Here is a 23,465-nt window from a genome sequence, read left to right as displayed (position 1 = left end):
CATCAATACACAAAAAACATGTAATTGGCAATGTTATAGCATTGTGCCATATTGTATGTTAGAATCGTTTATGTCCTTAGTTAATGCAATTTTCTGTTGCCAGTTGGCATGACTACCTTATGAGATTGAAATTTGTGCCCCTTGTTCGCAACTCATCTCATTTTTCCTTGCAATGCTTTTATAATAGATGTTTTTCACCACATGTCTTGAAGATTCATAATAGCCTAAATCCAACCATGGAGAACAAACGTCATTGGTGGGTGACAAAGTGTGCTACCAAATTCATTGCTACAATGTAATCCAAACTAATTTGTAATCCTTAGGATTTTGTAGATACAATTGTATGGGCATAAGCTAAAAAACCTTTAGGCTACATAAGGATCATAACATCTTGAGCTATCCTAATGTTCTAACCTTTTGATCTTGTTATCGACCAATGAAGCAATTTGGAAGTGACCAAAATATTGTCTTGGGTATGGTTAGCATTGTGCCTAAACTAAGCGGAAGCAATTTGGAAGTGACCAAAATATAATCTTGGGTATGGTTTGCGTTGTACCTAGACTATGGAATAGGCAAACTAGTGATGGATAACAAAGTCTATCGCCAAAAACTAAGAGTGAAGAAATATGGAGATTTGATTGGATAGCAATCACGACATACAATCATCGTGCTTGAATTCAAGTGTTACTTCGCAATGGGGCTGAGTGTAGATCTATCATGTGACTTGTCATCCAAGAAAGTAGCTAAATGCACTTACAACTAAATATGTTACCAACTGATCCAAACTTCTTTTGCCATGGTTACCTTATTACTTCCACTAAAAGGGTGCACCCATGTACCCCTCATCACAAAGTCCTATGCCTCTAAACAAGAGAGTTGAAATTCAAGGTTCAATATGCTTCTTGGTCAAGATATTAGCAGCGACATGATAACGCTTGTAGCATGTCTCATGAGCGATGAATTAAGAAAAAAGAAAGGCTAGGAGGTGCAGCCATGTGTGACCCTTGCTACTAGAGAGGCTTCCTAAAGAAACAATCTAGGGCTAATCATAATAAAATGTCTTGGTCTGATAATTGATGGTTTGCCCATCATATGCTAGCTCTCATGCATAAACTCTCACATCTTTAGCACACTGCTAGGATTTCTAAATGTCCTTGCATGCCTAGTACTTACATGACTGACCCTTTAATTTTAATGCATGCTGGCACTTCTCTTGATGTGTATTCATGAACGTACCAATAGTAATGGTAATATTTTCTCCAAAGGTGCATCTCCACCCTATACAAATGCATGTATCATACACCACCCTTTGAAATTATCCTACATACCAGCACTTTTCTTGGTTTGCCTTCATAAATATTTCAATAGAGGGTAATATTTTCCCCAAAGGTACATCCCCACCCTACACAACTGCCCATAGCATGAGTTTGTGATTTTGAGTGGTGGATGTGGAGCAAAAGTAAGATATTCTACGACTAGCCCTCCTCTATATCTAAAGAATGCAAATGTTAACACTTTTGGCCTCCTAAATCTCCCCCCCTCTTAGCTAGTTTTGGACAACTATAGTTTGCAAGGTAATGGTTATGAATTAATTGGTTTTTGCTGGAAGATAGCTACTTGCATAGGTTGCCACACCACAAGCAGAGAATATGCTTGAGTTGGATTGGTTTGTGATTTCTCATTTGCGTTGTTTTTAATACATCAATTTTGAAATGAGCCATTAATCAATTTAAGACCTTGTCCCTTAACATATTAAACTAGAAGCATTTATTGACTTTGTAAGTTTTCAACATGTTTTATCCTCATTGATTTATATTTGTGTGAAGATGTCACATCACTCTCATTGCAAGTGAACTCTGGCCTAAATTCTTCAAAAAGCTTACAGACCTCAGAGAGCCCAGAAGCTCTGTATATTGGCATGTTTGAATGATACATCTGATGATATTTGAAAAGATAGATTGTATAGTTGGGACTACAGGGTAGGTCCATCGGAGTCAGCTGGCTCATTCTTATTGTACACTCTTTTAAGTAGGTCCTGTATCTTGCAAACCATGCGCATCTGTGATGCATCTGGCTGCAGTCTACAAGCCTCCTGCATCTGTATCTTCTCAAACAGAGTGCGCCGCTCGGCTTCAACTTCATCCAGGCGAAGTTTGAGATACCTGGCAGTATACTCCTCCTCCACCTTCTCAGACTTCTCAGCTGCAATGCGTTGCAACTCGTCTGCTTCATGCCTTGCTTTATCTGCATGGTTCTGGAACATGTCAGCCTCTGCCATCTTCAGCCTCACTATGGACTCCAGCTCATCTATCTGTTGCTCCTTCCTGTGTCTCTCAGTCTGCAGCTCCTGCAGCTCTGTTCTCTTCTCCTCCAGTTCCCTATCACATGTCTCCAGTGCAAGGCGTGCCTTCTTCAATGCCCGTGCCTTCTCCTCTGCAAAAATGTCCATCTTGGTAATGGCCTCTTGCACAACCTCTGCAATACGACTGCAAGCTTCCATGGGTTCCACCAGTTTTGTATCTTTCCCTTCATGCTCGCACATGTCTTCTGCTTCTAAGGCTGTGACATTCCAGATCATCTCAGACCAACCTTCTGACATATTCAATTCATTTCAAACATGTACTGAGCAGCAAAAACAACAGAAACATACAACTGAAGAATCTCAGCAAGGTAGTACTCAGTTTGACAGTGCACACTTGAGTCATATAATACATCAATATCTAAAACAGTCTGCATATTTTCTCTCACAGTTGCGGCCCATTCCAAAGCATGTCTGCCCTGGTTAGGATCAATTGCCATTCACACTTGGTCCATGCATCTGAACCTAGCAGAAGGCTTTCAAAAGACCCCAAGCCCTGAACTACTATTTCACACTATCAGAGCTGTTAACGTATGTAGCATCATGTGTGCAGGTATGTATGTGTACCTTAACCAAAATACATACTGTTTTGTACTGTACTTCTCCATAGTACCAGGAGTACACAAAGCAAGTCATTAAGCACGTGCCATGGACGAAAAAGCACAGTGAGAAAGTGTCAAACAAACTTGCAAAAGGAAGACCTTGCAGTGACTCAGAGATTGGTCTCCTGAGAACAGAAAACTGCTTTATTTACTTCATAGATATTGCAACCTTACAAAACTTTGCACACAGGACTAAGTGCACCTAAGTTTGCATTCATAATAATAACACACCAACCAACCTTTGTATGTTAGAATTAATAATGTATTAAGTAAGGTAATGACCAATGCGTAGTTAGCTAATTCAGGTTTGGAGCACTGTTTATCCTTGTTGAAGATCTATCCCTTCCCCCCCAGCCACACTAGGTTGTTGAGTTTGTCGGAAGTGGTGAGCAATAGAAGCATAGACAAGTGCTGAAATAAATTGCTGAACACAAGACAAAAGAGAGAAAACAGAAGAACACTGCAAAAGAAGAGAACTCAAAGATGTGCTCCAAAAATGGAATCCATATACCAAACACGAGAATGACGCATACAATAGCGAGTCTCTGGCTCCAAGGCATTGGCACTGGCTCCCTCTCACCACATAACTTGTAGGTGATGACGTGAGCGAATGAGGAGAGAGCTGGGTATATAAAGAAGAAAATAATGCCAAAATAGAGGCAGGTCTTAATGCTGGTCAACCAGCATAAAATGCCCCAAATAAGCATCACAATAACCATAATAAAATGTCTAAATAACCTAGCCATGCCGGTATAGGTCTGACTCACACATGCCATGCTTGCATGGGTCAGTCTCACACATGAGCTATTTGAACTGCTAGCACCCTCTCTTAGATCATAGGTGATCTGATACAATACAATGATACATTGATAAAGGCTAATCATAGTCCACACAACAAAGAACCACCAAAGTAGAACCATGGATACCCAAGCAATGGGAGATCAAGCCACCACCGAGGTGCCTCGGAGAGAGCCTGATGTCGATGTCAATCGTATCAACTCCTAAAAATAGAGAAGAGTCATACCACACCTCTGTGGCTCAACAAGGTCTCATAGTGGCATACAAGACCAACCTGTCAAAAATGCCTCTGAACATATGTGACCATGGATTCCCCGCCTTTAGCCAAGACCACCAAAGTGTCCCCTCATGTGAGCTCGCACCATGAGCCCATCCCACTCTTTGTCAAATAACAGCTCATCATGAACCCAGATGTCAATCCCAACTCCATTTGAATCTGCCAGATTTCGGTCAATGCGTCAAGGACATCCTCTCTGGAACCTATGCACTTGTATACATGTATAGATGAGGCTCGACTACCCCATCTCACCACCCTCTCACACTCCCTCTCTAGCATTGGAGAGTTGAAAGGGATAACCATATCACCTTGACTAGAAAGCAGTAGCAGAGAAAGGGGCAGTCAAGTCCTTGCCGCCATAGTTTGAAGAAATGGATCCCTGCTATGCCTTGAACTTCCCCTTGGCCGGAGGATCGGAGTCAAAGTCTAAGGAAGAGGATGACTCATCGGAGGAGTCCGCATCCCGCTTCTTCTTCTTCTCCTTCTATGAGGCTGCTAACTCATTGCAATCCTTCCATAAGTGTCCCTTCTTACCATAGTGATAACATTGGACCTTCGACTTCTTCTTCTGATCACCCCTCGTCGAAGTAGAAAAGGCCTCAATGGAACCTCCATAATGAGACAGAAGCCTCCCCTATAAACGCAAAGATGCCTCATGCTCAAGTAGCATTGATGACATATGTATAAAGCTCACAGGTGTAGAGGATGTCTACGCCCACAAAGCATTCACCACTCCATCAAACTTTGGGGAGAGCTTGTAGAGTACTGTTCCTACTAGACGTGCCTCGAGAAGAGCAAACTACATGTGTTGAAGCTGGTTCTGTACCTGTGTGACACGGAGCAAAAAGGACCAAATAGTGTTCTTTGGCTTAAACTTCATCTGCCGAAGCTGTCCATAAAGGATCATAGCATACATGGGGGAAGGTGCCTCATACAATATCTAAAGCGTTGACCATATTTCTGGCGATGTCTTATAGGAGATAACCACCAATAGAACTTCTTTGAAAATGCACCGAAGTAGTGCAAAATATGCACGTGCATCGTTGGAATCCCATGTAAGCACAACTTTCTCATGGTTGTCCTCATCAAAATATCTGGGAACAAGACACAATGCAAAAAGGATTGAATGGTATTCTTCAGCTCAAACTTCATCTAGGGAAGCTGTCCATAAGGAATCACAACATGCATGGGAAAGGGTGCCTCGTACAACATCTGAAGCTTTGACTATATTTTTGGCGATGTGCTGCAAGCGTGTGCGCCTACACTTGTTAGGGTTCTAGAGTTTAGCCAAAAACCTCACACTTATCTACATTCTTCATTACTTTTTCCTGCAACAGCTACCTTCGTGCTTCAAAATTGTCACATTCATAGGCTACCTACCACGCCCACAGCTCTCATGTCATCTCCTTGAGGAAACTTTGCTGCGAAGAACTACATTTCTTGCAAATCTTGTTGTCCGACCTCATTTTATTCAACCACCACCTTTCATCATGAAGACCTTCAATTCTGTCATGCAAAACCTTGTTGTCCATCCTCATTTCATTCAACTGCCAGCTTCTATAGGCTTTACAAGTTCTAGGAGCTGCAGAACTTCCATCATAACCTCCAACAAGCTAGATGAACCCATTTCTAAAGATGTTGGTGCAGATTCCTTGCTGCAGTTTTGAAACCATTGGGCGCATGATTCAATGTCATTTTCAGATATGTTTTGCTCTCCAAATGCTGGGTGGTTGATTTTGGGACAGTTTGCATTTGGAGCCGCGTAGATTCTGCTTTTTTGGACCTATTCCAAGTGGTTTTGTGACAAAGCAGCCCATTTTTGCTCTCCTTTACTGGTTTATGCAGTAAAAATCAGTCATCGGATTGCACTCCCTTATGGTTTTATGTAAAACATACGTAAAAATCAGTCATTGATTGCTAGTTCAGTCAAGATTCATTGAAAGGGGTACATAACTTTTGCATACAATATCAAATTTAGGTGTTCTATAGCTAGAAACAAAAAGCATGACGAGAGCTACAAACATAGGCACTCATAGAGTTGATTCTGTGTAGTTTTCTGTTCTCTGTTTCACACAGAACAAAACTGTTCTTGTTTAGACAGCAAACAGTAAAATTCCATAATGCATGTTTGATGCTTCGGGGATGCTATTATGGTGCTTAGATGGTATGGTTATGCTTTTGGGACCGATTTGAGCTTGAAATAGCTCAGATTTCATTGTCATTTCAGTGCTGTAATAATAGGGCTGAACATCATTTATCTGGGAAAAGCATATGCCTCTTGTCATTTAATTCTAGGGCTTGGTGTTGATGCCCCAATGTTAGCTTGACACTTGGGGATGCTCAACACATGTCTTGGAATGCTTTTGAGATTCAATTGAGCTTGCAATGGCTCAATTTTAGCAGAGCTTTCACTGTTATCATTCAGTAGACAGTAAGATTTTTTTAGGGAACACTAAATGCCTATTGCTCTTAGTTGTCATTCAAGTGCTTCATACAAATGTATTGATACTTAGCATTGGTCTATGCACTCAAATATGCTCTTGGATACTCTTGAGCTTTGATTTTGAGCTTGGCAATATTCATCTTGAGTGTGGTTCAAGCCTTGGTTGCTTCAATAACTTATGCGGTTATGGGCTTGAAATACATATTGGGTTTTATGCTTCCGAATGTATGCTTTATGGATCTTGGATGTCTGGATGTCATTCACATGATGTTTTGAGATTTGCTTGCTCATTTGCCTTCAACTTTTGCTTCAATGAGAGCTACTCAGCTTTGTATAACTTGGATGTACTACAGAGCATTTGGTTTATGTAGCTGAGCTTGAGCTTATCACAGTGAGACAGTGGGACTCATTGTGACATGTACATGCTCTCTTGATATTTATTGGATGCAATTACCCTATCATGGGCTGATTTGATCTTGGCTTGGACCTCGTACTTATGTCTGTCAAGATGTTGTCAGTGGTATTTATATTCTTCTAGGTTATGTATTGAGCTTTTGCTCAGTGGGTTATGCATCTGGCACTTCTCTTCATTTACCCTTGAGACCTACCCTGTGCATGATGTCTATGCCTATTGCATGTATGGTTACCAATACACTGCAATTGTGACAGTCTTCAGTGCCGGTTGTTCCTGGCTTTTTTCTTCTTGGTTGCTCACAATTAGTTGTTGGCATATTGCTACAATTTATTACAACCACCTGTCATTTCAATTTTTTGTATTCTATTTGAGGGAAGTCACCTAGACCTTACGGTCTTTTGCTTACAGGTTGTGAACAACTCATTACTTTGGCAGTGCCTGCTATCCCCCGCTTGATTTAGCAGTGGTTTTGGCGTTGAGAAACCACTTTTTCATTTCATACATTTCATTTAGGGTTTCGCACTGACAACCCCAAAAAGGGTTGGTGTCCACATTTTGGCCACTTTTCAATGGGCGCCCACATAGTGGTAGGCCACCCTAGATAGCTTATGCCTATGAATAGGCAATCACTTCATTCATTCTACCCCACACCTCTCTCTCTTCAGTCATTCTTGGCCATCTTCGATCACCACCACCACTTCCCTTCTCTCGCTAGCCCCTTCCACTGCCCTCACACCCCTTTAGGAAGACATTGCGGTTCATGGCTCCTGGCTGCCTTCACCCTTCCTCTTTTGCTTCAGACACCCTGTTCTAACATTAGGCCTTGCATTTGGAGCATCTTCCACCTAGTGTCACCACCATCATCTCCTTGGCATCAGCATCCTTTTCCATTAGGCTCCACCTTCACTTGTGTTTTTCAGTGTGGAGATCTTCTCCTTGCCTGGCGTCATCATCTCTAGCTTGGCGTTAGCATCCTAGCCTCTAGTGACAGTCTACATCATTGAGCGTCAATGATTTCATCACTCATCTATCACAAGGGCTGCATGGACCTGCGCTTTTGCAGTCTGCCTTCTCCTCCATCACCTGGTATCACTCATCTATCACAGGGACTACTGGGACCTGCGTTTTTGCAGCCTGGCTCCTCCTCCATCACTTGGCATCACTTATCTATCATAGGGGTTGTTGGGACCTGCATTTTTATAGTTTGGCTCCTCCATCACCTGGTGTCATTCATCTAACAGAGGCTACTGGGACCTGCGTTTTTACAGCCCAACTCATCTTCCATCATCTAGCATTATCATTATCCACCTAGCGTTGGCATTTGGGTTGATCTCCCTCAGCGTTTTACTGTCTAGGTCACTCCCCAGTATCAAAGGACTATGGTTCGCTCCCTCGACAACACAACTATCATTCATCTTCAAGTGATTACTTCGATAGCCCACTACTCGAAGGACTGCATTTTGCTCCCTTCACTATACGGATTTCCTATGGGTGTTGCCGTCTGATTCAGATAGGATACTACAGTTATCTTTTGAGCTTCGGCTTCGCTATATCAGCTTTTCTTCTCATAGCACGATTCAGTGCATCATCATTGTATTCTTGTGTTTTAACAGGTTGATACTCATTTTTCCCTTCGTTTCCACTACATCACCAAGAGACACAGATACCTTTCTCTTCCTCTCCCACCCAACCACTCTTTAACACGTTGATACTTCGGTGCTATGACTTCTCCACAAGCAGATGGACAGACCACTGGGTATTCCTCTTTTGGCATCACCAAAACCCCCACCAATGCTTTTGCCAACATGGACCTTTGCTCCCTACCCTGCTAGAGTATATGCGTTTAACCCCAGGCACTAGCTGTGCCACCTCTCCCTTCAAGGCCATAGAGTGTATTTTGCACCAGCTTTTAGATTTTTATGCTCAAGGCAATAAGACACATCTGATGTGCACTAAGGCCTTTCGAGCCACAAGATGATCAACTGGTACCACAGTCTCTTCGTAACCGCTACAATGTGTTACGGAGGTTGCTTCCTACTTCTTCTAGGGTTTCAGGAATGCCACCTCAACAAGTTGCAGTTTTGCAATCTGCTCCCTTGAGAGACAGTGAATGTTGGCTACCGTCCCCTGGACAGTCTGCTCCTTAGAGAGATAGCGATTGTTCGTCCCTTTTTGTTACTTTGGCTGCGTAGTTTGCTCCACTGACAGACAGTGACTATCGCCTACCCTTGGCTCCACATGTAAAGAAATACCCTAGCACAGAAACATAAACAGAAACTGTACGACAAAGCACAGACTGATAAAAGAACACAGTTAGGATTAGGGTAACTCAGAGACAATAAACACAGTGAATGAATGAAGTGATATGACTACAGAATATACGATGCTCGTGCAGTAAACACACTATGCAGTGAATGAATACTGTATCTCGAACTCCTGTATCTCAAGGATCAAGGCAAGAGTAATGAGCTGGAGAGTGTGTCGTACTCTGAATGGATCCGAATCGCAGCAAGCCAGCCTCCGAATGTCGAATACCAGCAAACGCAGCAGTGAAAAGTTGGATCTGATACAGACACCAGTGACGAGAGAGAAAGACTAAAAACGTATGCAGGACAGCCTGCAGGAGAGAGAAGGACAAAACACAGACTGCGGGATTGATGACATGGCAGGTTGTACAGCAGTAGGTCTGCATAGGAACAACAGTCGCCTGGCTCGAATCAGCTCCAAATTGCATGAAGAGGGCTAGAAATCAAGCGCCAACTAATGGGTGAGAAACTAGAAGTGATCTTCATCTTGTAAACCCATTTGCATGGAAGCGTTTTCAGCCCTTTAGGCAATTGCACCAAGTCCCAAGTGCCATTTTTCTCAAGAGATTCCATTTCTGACAACATGGCTTTATACCATTTCTTGTTGTTCTGTCTGTCCATTGCTTCCTTGAAGCAAGTCGGTTCACCACAATCTGTCAACATGATATAATCAACCACATTGTTTGCACCAGGAATGAATCAATCAGGATGTCTAGTAGCCCTAGATGATCTCCTAACCCAATGATCATTGTTTGCTGGCTGTTGAGCATTTTCAACTTGTTGTCCTGGCATTTCAGCCTGCAAATCAACATTAACAGCTTGTTGTCCTGGATGTTCTTGCACATGTATTGGCTTATTATCATATGGGTAATAGCTGGCTGATCATTTCCAGCATTATTTTTTGCATTTGCAGGTTCATTTACAGCAGGTATTTGCTGCTGTACAGCGGGCACATTTTACTGTCTAAAAGGTATTTCTTCCCGAATACAACCCTACGAACCTCCTCAGTCTTTTCGGGCTGTTTATGCATGCAATCTTCCCAGAAGATAACATCATTGCTGCATACTACTTTCCTTTTCTCGGGATCCCATAATCTATACCCCATTTCACCCTACCAAATTATAGGAAAATGCATTTACAAGACTTTGGCTCAAGTTTGTTGCGTTTTTCTTTACGAATGTACACAAAAGCCTCAAAGCCAAACATTTTCAAGTAGTGAGCATATGAAGGTGGCTTGGCCCACCACGCTTCTTGGGAAACTCCCCCCCCCTCCCAAAGACCTGTTTAGTGATCGATTAATCAAGTGTACGGCTGTCATAACATCGTCTTCCCAAAAACCATGGGGTAATGCAGCATAAGACAGCATTGTACAGACCTTATCCTGTATGGTCCGATTCATACACTCTACAACGCCATTTTGGGATGGATTATGAGGAGCAGTGAGCTCCCTCTTTATCCCTTTGTTGTCACAAAATTCCTGAAAGGCCTTGGACACATATTCCCCACCATTGTTAAAGCGAAGATACTTGAGTGTCTTATCAGTCTGATTTTCAACCAATGCCAAGAATTTTTTAAACTTGTCAAGCACTTCATCCTTGCTACGAATAGGGTAAACATACCTTCCATGTAGCATCATCGACAAAGGTGACAAAATATTTCTTTCCCCCTAAAGATAATCTTGGAATCTGACATACATCGGAATGTACTAACTCTAGAGGAGAAGATCTCAACGAAATAGACTTTTTATGAAACATCTGTGCATGTTTACCATTAACACAATGATCACAATGCTCAAAATCAATATAACGAAGACAAGACAAGTAACCCAAACGAGAGAGAGCTTTCATTTCAGTTTGACTCGTGTGTCCCAACCGGCCATGCCACAAAGAAACACTTGGCTGCTCAATTACAACAACAACATGATCACTCACACTAGATACATGGAGAGGATACAAGGTATCACTTTTACAACCTCTAGCAATCACTCTAGATCCCTTACAGATCTTCCACTTCCCATCACCAAGGTGGCATGAAATCCATCATCATCTAGCTGCCCTTTGCTAATCAAGCTCTTCTTGGGATGAGATACATGCCGTACATGCTGAAGTGTGAAGACAAAACCATGCTGAAACTGCAACTGCACACTGCCAATACTTGCAATGTCACATACATAGTTGTCCCAAGATGGACAATACCATGTCAACCCCCTGTATAGGCAGAGAACCACTCACGATAAGGAGTGACATGAAAGGAAACACTTGGCAAAGCTCGCAGATATGGAACAGGAAGATTGGGATGAGTTAAATGATCTTGCATGCTCAACCATCGAGCTATCGATTTCTAATGCCTTGCTGTTTAACATTGAAGGTTTGGATTCTGCATATGCTATTTGGACTCGACTAGAAGAAGTGTATGCACAAAAGAGTACCGCAAGCAAAGTGTATTGGCTAAAAAAGCTTATGGATTTGCGTATGAAAGAGGGTACAACAATGTCTACTCACTCGAGTTAGTTTAACTCCATTTTCAGCCAACTGGTTACCTTGAAGTTCTTGATTGATGAAGAATTTAAGGCTTCGTTCTTGCTTTGCACTCTACCAGAGAGTTGGGATACATTCAGGACTGCTATGAGCAATTCTAATGCCATTCTTTTGTATGCTGATGCAGAGAGTGCTCTACTCATGGAAGAAATAAATCGGCATAACAATGCATCCAGTAAGTCTTCCAGTGCTTTGCATACTAGAGGTAGATCATAGCAGAAAGGCAAATGTGATAGCAAGGGACGTAGTAAATCACGTGGCAAAGATGTTGAATGCCATCATTGTGGCAACAAGGGTCACTTTAAACGTGACTGCTACAAATGGAAGAAAGAAAAAGGAAAGGGTAAGAAGATAGATGATAGCAAGGAAGAGAAGAAAGAGAGTTAGTCTAAGACGAGCAGTGTCAAAATTAAAGAGGTCAATGTAGTCACTCGTGACAGTGACAGTGGGAATGATGTACTCTTTGTCTCCTCACACTTTGGTGGACATGCTTTGCTTGCAGATATAGATGATGACATGCATACTTGGATTCTCGATTTTGTATTCTCATAAGTAGCCTTGAGTTTCTCCCAAACTACATAGGCAGTATCAAGCCCCTTTATATCACCCAAGATATCATCTGTGACGGCCATTTTAATGTAAGTAATTGCCTTTTTATTCATTTTAGCCCAATCCTCATCTGACAAAGTAACAGACTTATGTTCTTTTAAAGCATCATCACAATCCTTTAGAAAGAGTATACCTTGCATACGATATTTCCAAATATCAAAACCATTGCCATCGAATTTACGAATCTCAAAGAGATTCTTTGTGTGAGACGTAGATGCACTGCCAGCCATCTTCAGCAATACACAATTGTAGTAAAGGGCTGAATGCTTTCAACCAATAGCAAGGTTGTTGAATTGTAACAGCAACAAGTACACACTCTTGTACTTCCAAGGTGTCCAAGAAGTAGATGTTTATCTGCAAATTTCAGTCTCAAGTATTGACTACAGCATATGCATGAATCAAATCTGATACATTTGCATTAAGGACAGCTCCCACTTCAATAATACATCACCAAAATTCCCAAATGCAATGACCCAAATGCTGTATTTACCACTGTTTCACTGCATAGTGAGTATTCAGCAATACATGTACCAAGAAAAGCTGCCCTTTTTCAACATTTGAAGTATCCAAAACTCAAAAGACTCCCACTCAGCAGTGAATCTGCTGTGAATTTCACTGTCCAATCTCAAAACGACTCAAAATACATCACCAATGTGAAAAGCCCCAAAATTTCTGTAGGTGAATCTGCTTTAATTGCATAAATACATCTTCCCGAGCATCAAGTATGGGCTAATGTTGCAGAAATTTCACGATTTCTGCAAAAGCCCCAAATTTCGAGGTCCAAGAGTGCACAATTTCCAAGAAATTGACTCAACCAAGCAAAAATTTCACTTGCATTTGAGAATCCCCAAAAACTCCGAGGCCTGTGCACTCAATGTCTGCAATTTATGGTTCAAAAGTCACTTAAATATGTGTCAAGCACCAAATCTGGAAAAAGCCCCAAATTTTATGGAGCAAATTGGCACAGATTTGTGCTCTATGCTTGCTCGCATGAACACCCACATGAGGGGAAATAAATCAAACTGAAAAATTTCTGATTTTAAGAAAAAAGGTATTGGGGCCATTGACTGCCCGTTGTCTGTGCAGCTACGTCGCGTGATGGCGTGTCAACTCGTGCACCCCCTTGTCGCTCGTCACATAGCAGTCCCATCGCCTGGCCCCTTGTGAAGTCTCTAGTCCCATCACACAACAGTCAATAGCCTGGCCAATTACGCCCGGCACCCGTCACGCTAGTCCTCGTCGACTGTTTGCTCCCTCGTGTGTTGTCGACTAGTTGCCCACTCTTCAACAGCCCGCCAAAGACTATTACGCCTGGTCACAATGGTGACGATTGCACTGTCAACTGGCATGAGCCATGAGCTCTGATACCAATTTGTAGAGTTGAAGCGGAAGCAGATAGAGAAAGAGAGCTGAGAGCAGGCACATTAATCAAGGAGCTCAATGACCTAGAACTGAACAGTGTTTAACAGTGAGATAGAGTGAGAGTAAGTCGACGGATAGATGTGTACCAATGTAGTACACAAAGAATAAAAGAATGTATTTATACTTAGGGTATGGTACACTTACACCCGCTAGGGTGAGTTCACATGTGTGAAGTAATATATACACGGAGAGCGCGTAAAGGGCCTTTACACCCAACACTATGGCTAGCCAAGGCAAGAACTGCGCAATAGTAGCCATCCGAGCTGTAGGGGCAAAAGTATCATGGAAATCAATGTCTGGGTGCCGTGCAAAACCTTTAGCGACAAGGTGGGCCTTGTGCTTGTCCAACATGCCATCACTGCGGTACTTGGTCTCTTGAAGACCTATTTGACTCTAATGATTTTCTTATGGAGAGACTTCGGCACAAGATACCGAGTACCATTCCTCTCAATCAACTCCAGCTCCTGCTCCATCACTTTCTGCCAATGATCATGCTGTAAAGCCTCCTTCATGGCGATGGGCTCCCGATCCTGCATGACACGAATCATCAAACAATAAGTAGTGTAAACAAGCTTGGTGTGGTGTGCTTGGTTCTTCCAAGAACGTCGCGGGCCATCCTGTGGCGGTTATCACTCCTCAAGGATCCCCTCAATCTTTGCATCATGAAGAGTGTCATGAGCCCAACGAGGAGAAGGCCGGATCTCGCCTCATCGCTCTCCATCTCCTGAAGTTTCTAGAAGGTCCATAGATGGCAGGAGAGAAATCGGTGAATCTGGTGGCTGAGAACTAAGCTCCTCATCCGAAGAAGAGTCCTCAAGAGGCACATGCTCCAAAGGAAAAGTTATTGGTGCCCAACTATCACCGGGATCTCCAAGAATAGGGTGTTCCTTAGCCCCCTTTGAGGTTAGAACTTCCACAAACCTAACATTACGGCTCGTGTAGACATCCCGATTAACGGGATCATACAATTGGTAGCCTAGAGACTGGAAGCTATAGCCCACAAACACCAGTCTTTTGGAAGGCGCTTCAAATTTGTCACACTGTGTCTTCGACATGTGAACATATGTATCACACCCAAAAACCCTGAAATAAGAAATGTTTGGCTTAGACACAAAGTACACCTTATAAGGGGTCATACTAACAATAGTGGAAGTAGGGGAACGATTAAGGATGTGAATTGTAGTAGCCACAGCCTCAACCCATAGACATTGAGGTGTTTGTCATGGTACGGGTCATCTTGATCATATTGCAAATCTTCCGCTTCAACACGCCATTCTCCTGAGGAGTATTTGTATTGGCAAACTCCTGGTGAATAGCACGACCTGCAAAAATGAGCAAGCTCACTAGAAATAAATTCTCCGCCCTTATCCGATCGTAAGGTCTTTAGTTTTTGGCCCGATCAGTTCTCCTTAAAGAGCACCCAATCCTTAAAGTTGGAGAAAGCCTCTGATTTAAGCTTTAAGAAATAAGCCCATGTCATCCTACTGTAATCATCCACAATTAGCATGAAATACAAGCTCCCTCTGAGGGACTCCATCCTCATTGGTCCACAAAGATCGGTAGAAACAAGCTCCAAGGGTGCTGAAGACTACCTCAAAGCCTTATTGGCTGGGAACAACATCATGAATCTACTTCCCATGTATGCACGATACACAAGGCTACTGGCTCACCACAATATCCGGCAAACCTCAAACAAGCTGTCCCTTTGACACCTCTTGAAGGTAATCATAATTGTGGTAGCCAAACCGAGTATGCCGAAGCTCAGACTGAGTTTGTAAGGTAAAAAGAAGAGAAGTCAAGGCAGAAAAAGACCACAACTTATAGACTCCATTCTTCTCATAACCTGAAGAAAGGACCTATCTCAATCCACCACATTAAGAATCCGAACAGAATCCACATCAAATTCGCCCAAGATACCGAGGGCACAAATCTTATACACCAAAAGTAAATGGTATCCCAAGGCCGACACATAGAGGCTCTCGAGCCTGGGGAGCTATCATTGCAACATCAGAAGTCTTCGGTGAAGAGTCCTCAATGACTGTTAAGTGTAGAAAAGCAATTGATGAGGGTGCAACCACCGCTCCAGAATCCTTCGTGTCCTTCTTCTTGGTGTCCTTCTTGACTTTGTCGGGGCAATCCTTCTTCCAATGACCGGTCTTACTACAAATATGGCAAGGCGATTCCTTCTCCTTGTCCTTCTTGGATTTGTTGTCCTCCTCCTCCTTCTTTTGGTCCTTCCCCTTCTTTTGAGAGCCTTGGTTCCTTCAACTGTTCCTCTTGGTCCAAGACCATAGGAACCGACTCTTTCCACCGAAGAGTCGACTCTTGCCTTGATGCAATAAGAGCGGAATAAAAAGTACCAAATCGTGGCGGTAACTGGGACAACAAAGTGATCGCCATGTCTTCGGAGGAAGTAGGCTTCCCCGCATTTTGAACCTGCATCTGAAGTTGCCGAAGCTTGTTGATGTGTTCCCGAAGCGAAGAAGACTTATTCACGGACAAGGTCCACATCTGCACCTCCAAAGAAACCCTCTTCATCAGGGTCATCCGGTTATACATCTAGTTGAGCTCCAACCATATCTCGCGAACCACTGTCAAGTGCTCGATGTGAGCTATCACGGCTGCAGTACAAGACAAAAAAAGAAAAGAACGAATCCTGGCATTCAGATTGTCCCAATGAGACTGACCTTGGTCAACTCCACACGAGCATTGGAAGAGAGTTTGGACTCATCTCTCACCGAGGGCCTGTTAATCTCCTCTTTCACAAGCTCCGCCAAATCATAATGGCCAATATCATCACCCGCGAGATGCAGTAATTGTCACAATCAAGCTTCTGATCTGTTGGAAGACCCGATAGGACAAGCAACTTCCTGTCCATGATCACCTAGAACTCCAAATCGGTCTCTGTAGACATGTTCACCTGCAATGCTTGCACAAACGCAAAATCAGCCCCCTCTAACTATGTAAACACAGCCTGTTAGGTCTGTTTCCTCCGCTTCCCGAATGTTCTTCAGCTGCCAGAGGCGATGAAAAGGTAAAATCTGTAGTGGAAGGCCTAAAACACAACCTTCTTACCCTTCAAACAGCAATAACCTGCAGCAAATTCACCAGCTGAACTCCTTTCCCACACGCCCACACTCGCTTCAGCCTAGCTCCGATGCGCAGCCCTCCCGCTCGCCCTTGAATGCTGAAAAACGCAGCCTTGTGTCGCGCTGAAATGTCCTCTTCATGTAGGTTCTTCAATCAGTTAGTCAGATTTCACCGCTCTATACCATGTCAGAGTGCAATGATGTGGAAGCGTAGGACAGAGACAAAGAGAGTGAACACAGAGAGAAGAAAGAGAGACAAAAGGAGACAACGAAACACAGAAAATCTACAGTGTAGTATGTTGTATAGGAGTGCAGAAATATACACAGGTGCAAAGAAAATATATGCGTGTGTCTCCGCCTTGAGAACCTCGATCTCTATTAGCCCGCGCACTATCAGTCTCAGCAAACCAACTCTGTCAGATGTTAGATCTGAATATCTGAGAATGTGCCACACCCTAACTATAAATAGCCAAGAAAGAAATAGTGCCCAACACCAGGTCGGCTGCAGTAAATGCAGCCAACTGCATAAAATAATGCTAAAAAACTGGCCGACTGATAAAAAATCCTGTCTGACTGCTGTTGTGCCATGTGGCACCTGTGCCTGCTGACGTGGCACTCTGGTCATACAGTTCTGCACACTGCTGTCCAGGAAATGACTCGCTAACACAAGAAAGGTACATTGGCTGCATTTCCTTCATGACTAGCATTAAATAGAGCATACATGTGACCAACATTAATTCCATGGGCCCCAAACACACCAAGGTTAGCAGATGATCATGTCAACATGACCATACATGGGATTTTGCACTCCAATTGCCAATCTTGGATAGATTGGGCCTTGCAATTGCTGCGATTGCTGAATTGGCATCATTTGCCTTTTGTTCATTTTCAGATGATTTGTATCATGAGGCTTAATTGTCTCTTCCTTTGGAAACTCATCCTGTCCTGAAGCTTTAGATGATAATATCTTCTTCTTGCTTTTGCTGTCCTTCTCAAGAGCATTCAAGAATTGCACAAAGCAAGGATTCTTTGCAGATTGTGCAAAGATATCAGCTGTTGTCCTCAACTCTGCATTGAACTAATCATCATCATGTTCTTGTTGCAGGTCATCAGCATTCGAAGGCCTTGAAGGACCTGCTTCTTGTCCGAATCCCACATTCTGAGCATGCTGCTCATGCTTTGGGCATTGCATTTCTACCAATGCTTCTTGATCCTTCAAATTGTGATAGATCATCCTCACTTGAACCCATTTCATCGGAAAATGTCATGCTTGCTGTCTTGTACTCAGCTGATTACAAATCCAGCAAAATGCAATTACATTGTCTTGCACACAAGTGCCTCAAGCCCACCTACTCAAAGGAGTTGGTGTGTCTTGGCAATCAAACCGGCCGGCCTTCATCAACAGGGTGGTAGATGACTGCATAAAATTCACAAAACTACAACAAACACTTAACCATTTAAATCTTGGATAGCCGACACCCAATTGGCTCCAAGAATTGGTGCACTTTGCGGGGTCTCTTGCAATTGTATTGCTCTAATTTGAAGTACATGGAGATATAGGATGATCGCTCTTCAAATCCAATACAATGGGATGTCACAAATGATAAGCAACGACTAGAACCAATTTGTGCCTTGATTAAGCTACAATTTGAGCACAAATTGGTATTCAAGCTCTTACATGTAGGTTCAATCAAATGGGGATGGGAAAACCCTTTAGATCGGTTACATTTTCTTCAATCACAGCTGTTACTCTAATTACTGGGTGGGCATGGCCTTCAAGGTGGCTAAGAAACCCTAATTTCTGTTGTAAAGTAGGGTTCTAACAGCAGAGAGAGAAAATTATTGAATCTATCTCGAAGTGAAGGGAGTGAGCCCGCAATCGAAGCACGCGAGCGGATAGGGTTCTAACAGCAGAGGGAGAAAATTATTGAATCTATCTCGAAGTGAAGGGAGTGAGACCGGAGTGGAAGCACGAGAACGGAAGCAAGAATTATGGTGGAAGGAGCAAGAGCGAGTGCGAGAGAGAGAGAGAGAGAGAGAGAGACTTCAATTGCGGATGCCACCCTTGCCAGTCGTAATGCCTTCGCATCATTTCGTACTGCCAGGAGACTTTTCAGAATCCCGCGTGGATACCGTGATTTATGGGAACAGCTTTTGTTAGTGCTTCAGAGCACGCAACCCTTTCCTGCCCTTGCGCTAGATCGTCCTTGGCAGGACTGGGACCTCGCAGGTCGGTTGAGTTTGGAAAAGGCCTTTGCTAATCAGGTGTATCATCTTCTGATTAAATATCATCAATGGCTGGTCGTTAAAGCCAATACGGTATGGGGATTGCGAAAATCTCAGTCATGGTGGAAGGCAACTGTGATGGAGGACTCGTTGAATAAGACACCCTTCAAATGCAAGGTCTTTCTTTGGCGGGTGATGATTGGTGGTCTTCCGCTTGCCTCGGCCCTTTCCAAGCGTCGAATCTCGAACGGCAATTATTTCTTCTGCACCACTACTGTGGAATCGGCCCGACATAGATTTATTTCTTGCCCGCTCACTAAGAATATCTGGTCGCTTTTGTCACAGGTTTGGCGCGCTGTGGTGGGGTTCTCACTAACCCCTTTCGATTGGGTTTTTGTGCGCCCAAAATACCCCACCCCGCCACAATTGCATATGAAGATCTTATTCCACTTTTTTAGATACTAGGGATGCTGGCACAATTGGACCACTCGGAATGCCTTTCTTTTTTATTCGGCCTCTAATGTACCGGGACACATTGCCAGGCTTAAAGGTATCTTGCATTGGCAGATAGACCTCATTCGGCACTCGGACTTGCTCCCTCGGGAGGACTTACTTCCTTGGCATATGGCAATTTCCTTTGCGTCTTTGCCATGACTTGTGTAGCTCTTTCATGGTTTTGTACTAGGATTTTACACACGTTGGCCTAGAGCCCTCGTATATCTTGTAATCATGTCAACTTGTACCTTTTTTCGTAATTAATACAATTACCTTTTACGAAAAAAAAGAGAGAGAGAGAGAAGATGTGGAAACTCCAACACTCACAATGTGTGATCGGCCTTTCTTTTATTCAAATGTCACTGAAAGAATAAAGAATGAAGTGACACTGATGGGTACCCGTCACCTGCAGTATACAGGTGTGCAGATACTATCAATGTAGTAATACACTCATGGCTGGGCACGTGCCTTTACCCCCAACAACCTCCCACTTAAAGGTGAATGTACCCCTAGTGAGGAGAGAACAAGAAAAAAATAACAAAGTACAAATGTACATAAGTACAACAAGATGAGGAAAGACTTCATCTCATCCAACGCCCCTCAATTTCCTAAGGCAAAATGCTCCATTGAGAGACTTTTTGTGAGAAGATCTGCACGATTTTGATCAGTTGAGATCTTGATAAGGTCAACAGACATGTCCTCACAACGACCTCTCTAATGAAGTGGTAAGGCACCTCAATGTGCTTCGTCTTCGCATGGAAGACCACATTGTCCATCTTAATCCCTTTTTGTGCAGGTTTCTCATCCTTGAGTGCAAATTTCAGCCATCAATTCACACACATGCGGCTATCCAGCCCCATCGACTCTTGCCACTACTGCTCCAATGCATGGCGTCCCCTGCTACAACTGTTGCCCACTGTGAGATACTCTTCCAGGTTGTGTTTGGCATCCATCAACCACCATTGCTAGCATCTTCATCACCTCTAACTGCTTGTGTTTGCTGTCCTTTGCTCCTGGCAACAGGTGCTAGTGATCCTCCTCATCTTGGCGATATGTTCAGCCTGCGTTTACACTCATCTAGGGGCCACCTTCCACAGCTCTTTTGCTTGTGTTTGGTGCTCCACGCCCTTCTCAATTGTGTTTACAGCATCCTCTTCATCCTACAATCCAACTGGTGGTCGCAAGCTTGGGATCTGTCTCCAATGGATGTCACTCTCCAACACACTACTCTGCCCTTGGGCACACTGTACACTCCCACATTCATTTACAGCATTCATTCACTTCAGAGTTGTGTTCTTTCTCTCCCTTCTTATGTTTGTGTTTGAGTTTTGAGTTTTGCGTTTAGGATTTGAGTTTTTCTTTTTGTGTATGTGTTTGTCTCCTTGTGCTTCTTACATGGTCGTACACTGTGTTTCCTCAGCACAAACCCTGGCAGTGACTCCAGAGTCTTCTTCACAAGATTTACTTATCAGAGTGAAGCAATGCGGAAGTGAATTACCAAGACAAAGAGTTAACAGAGAGGAGAGAGAGAGAGAGAGAGAGAGAGAGAGAGAGAGAGACAGTGAAATGTGGAAAATCTGCAGTGAAGAATGTTGTATAAGGATGCAAAAATATACACGGGTGCAGAAAGAATGTCAATGTATGTCTCCACCTCAAAGATCTCAATCTCCATCAACCCGAGGGTAGTCTCGACAGTTGCAGTAAAGATGAAGGTGCCCTAGTTAAGGACATGTATAAATGAAGCATTGTATAGGACTTTCCCCTTGCTTGGCCTACTTGCCTCTCATTCCTTCAAGTCTTACCTATAACAAAACAACACTCCATCACTCCCGTAGTCTCTCTCCCATCTCTCATTTTAGTGTGTCATTTCAAACTTGGTACTTCACTGATTGTGAGGGCTTCAAATGTATCTCACTTGGGGTATTGTAATAGAGTTGCTTTCCTCGCATTCTCTTTGCAACATTGTCTTTGTCATATAAGTAGCATAATGTGCATCATGTCTTGTGCCTCGTGATCTTATCTTCTCCATTTCTCTTGAGAGCCCAAGCCCCACCTAAAATTTATCATTGTGATCTCTGTCGAACCTTCTTCTTGCAGCATTCCACACCCAAATTCAGTTGACGACAGGCCACTTATATGCTGTGGGAACATTTAACTAGCAACTTGCATGCATGTGATACTTCTGTTCCAGTAAGCAAGCTGTTCACACAAGGAAAATTACAGTGCAGTGAAAGAAGGTGGAGAAAAGAGTTCAACTGCTTTTACTGCTACATAAAGACAGGACTACATAATACAATGACATGTGAAGAACAGGCGGAATTTGAGCAAGAATGGCTGCTGCAAAGATCTACTTTTTTAGAAATGAAAAATGCTGATTACAAACCAAAATAGTCATAGATGTTGCACCTTCAAAAAAAATTCGCATTTCCTTGCAAATCACAGATGCATCAACACCACTCCTCAGCTTTTCAATCACCTCTTCAGACTTCCGAGACAATTTCTTGCCCTTTGCATCCTCACTGCCATGAAATATGCGATGTACGGAATCAAATTCTCTTAATAGCTCTTCACCTCCCCAATCGCCTGCACAGGTGCAGAAAACATCCTTCACCCATCCAAGCAATTCTGATGCCTTCTTACACGCTCCACATTTGAACAGCATCCCTGAAAGATTCCCTTCCCCTGTTGACAAAGGGCCCATGGCTATCTGTCCAACTCGAATGGCACAATCTGTATGTGCCCAATGTGAACAAAAGTCACACCCTATCCATCGACATGTATTTACATCAAAGTCAAACTTGGAGCAGATGGTGCACATGCATGTGTTGCAAAAACCGATCTTTGAAGTGCACACTTCACACATACAATCATCCCCCGGAAGCAAATTTTGACACGCCATGTTGCGGCACCTTTTGTGAAAGAAGATTTCGATGAGGATGCGTTGTGTGACAGATATGTCAGGGTGGAGAAAAGCAGGTATCCCTGTCTTTATGGCAACCAGGATCTCGAGCTGAGTCCTATTTGCAATCGCTAACGACTCCGGTGTTAGGTCTCGTCGGCTGAGAACCTGCTTCTGCAAGAAGGCAAACTCTTCTCTCTGCTGGACGCCCCCTGTGCCATTCAACATGCCCCGCAATTCTGCCTTGAGATCCTCAGATAGCTCATCAGCCATCTCCTGCATCCGTGCAGCAACAAAATCGACATGCCCGAAAGCAACTTCCTTCAACTGAAGCCGATCCGAGCTGCCAACACGATGCATGACTCGCGGCTCAGGCGTGACACAATCGCTATCGTTGATTGTCTTGCTTCTCTGCTGTTGCTGTTGCAGGGCCGAGCTGTGAAGCTCCCTGGTGTGCTCGGTGGGCCAGGTCTCCCGGGAACTGGCACTTTCGGAAGGGGAATCATGCACGGGGGCGGCGGCGGAGCTCGACCGCAGCTGCAGGGGGGTGGCATCGGAGGGGGCAAACCCTGAGGAAGGAGCAGCAGGGAGGCATAGCAGGTCCATGGAGAGGCTGCTGCGACTGAGGGGAGGCCGGTGGGGCAAGGCCTCGCCGCTGCGCTGGCCTTCGGCGAATGATCTACTGCGCTTCATAAGGAAACAAATTCAGACACAGACAACAGACGAGAGAGAGAGAGAGGGAGGGAGAGAGAGAGAGGTTCGGGGGGGGTTGGTTACCCGCTAGAGCATTTCCCCGACTGGTTGACTATTCGTTAGAATGCGTATCAAACCGGCGTCAAAGAAATTACTTCCCCTCAAAAGAATATCAAAGGTCAGCCTGTTTGATATGACCGACTACCAATCGTGTTAGTATCGGCAATTTGCAAAAGACTGTATTTTGCCATTTTTGGTTTATTATCATTATTATTATTATTATCATACCAAAGGT

The 23,465-nt window shown here is 43.6% G+C and overlaps 1 protein-coding gene across 2 annotated transcripts; it reads right to left on the bottom strand.

Annotated features, from left to right (window-relative positions):
* Positions 1–1,787: 1,787 nt before the first annotated feature.
* On the bottom strand, positions 1,788–23,332 carry LOC148022364 (OBERON-like protein). 2 transcript variants are annotated; one of them, XM_087697984.1, is made up of 3 exons: positions 23,255–23,332; positions 21,985–23,159; positions 1,788–2,559 (listed from the first exon to the last, which is right to left on the bottom strand). In XM_087697984.1, exons 2-3 carry the CDS (start codon positions 23,081–23,083, stop codon positions 1,973–1,975), a joined length of 1,686 nt encoding a protein of 561 aa, XP_087554110.1. In that variant the 5' UTR covers positions 23,084–23,159; positions 23,255–23,332; the 3' UTR covers positions 1,788–1,972. The 2 variants fall into 2 exon arrangements, with proteins under 2 accessions (XP_087554110.1, XP_087554109.1); XM_087697983.1 differs by lacking the exon at positions 23,255–23,332 and having other exon boundaries at positions 21,985–23,248.
* Positions 23,333–23,465: the final 133 nt, after the last annotated feature.

The sequence above is a fragment of the Lygodium microphyllum genome, chromosome 17, assembly GCF_053477565.2.
Source record: "Lygodium microphyllum isolate KBCC chromosome 17, Lygodium_microphyllum_v1.1.10, whole genome shotgun sequence".
Classification (NCBI taxonomy): domain Eukaryota; kingdom Viridiplantae; phylum Streptophyta; class Polypodiopsida; order Schizaeales; family Lygodiaceae; genus Lygodium; species Lygodium microphyllum.
The sequence above is the reverse complement of the archived record's forward strand: the minus strand, read 5'-3'. Positions and strand labels throughout refer to the sequence as shown.

What these genes read in the sequence shown, in the direction of transcription:
- LOC148022364 (XM_087697983.1), bottom strand. Translation starts at nt 23,170, where the DNA reads ATGAAGCGCAGTAGATCATTCGCCGAAGGCCAGCGCAGCGGCGAGGCC. An exon ending in AATGCGAATTTTTTTTGAAG is followed by an intron (nt 2,560 to 21,984) that starts GTGCAACATCTA and finishes GGAATGTCACAG; the next exon opens with CCTTAGAAGCAGAAGACATG.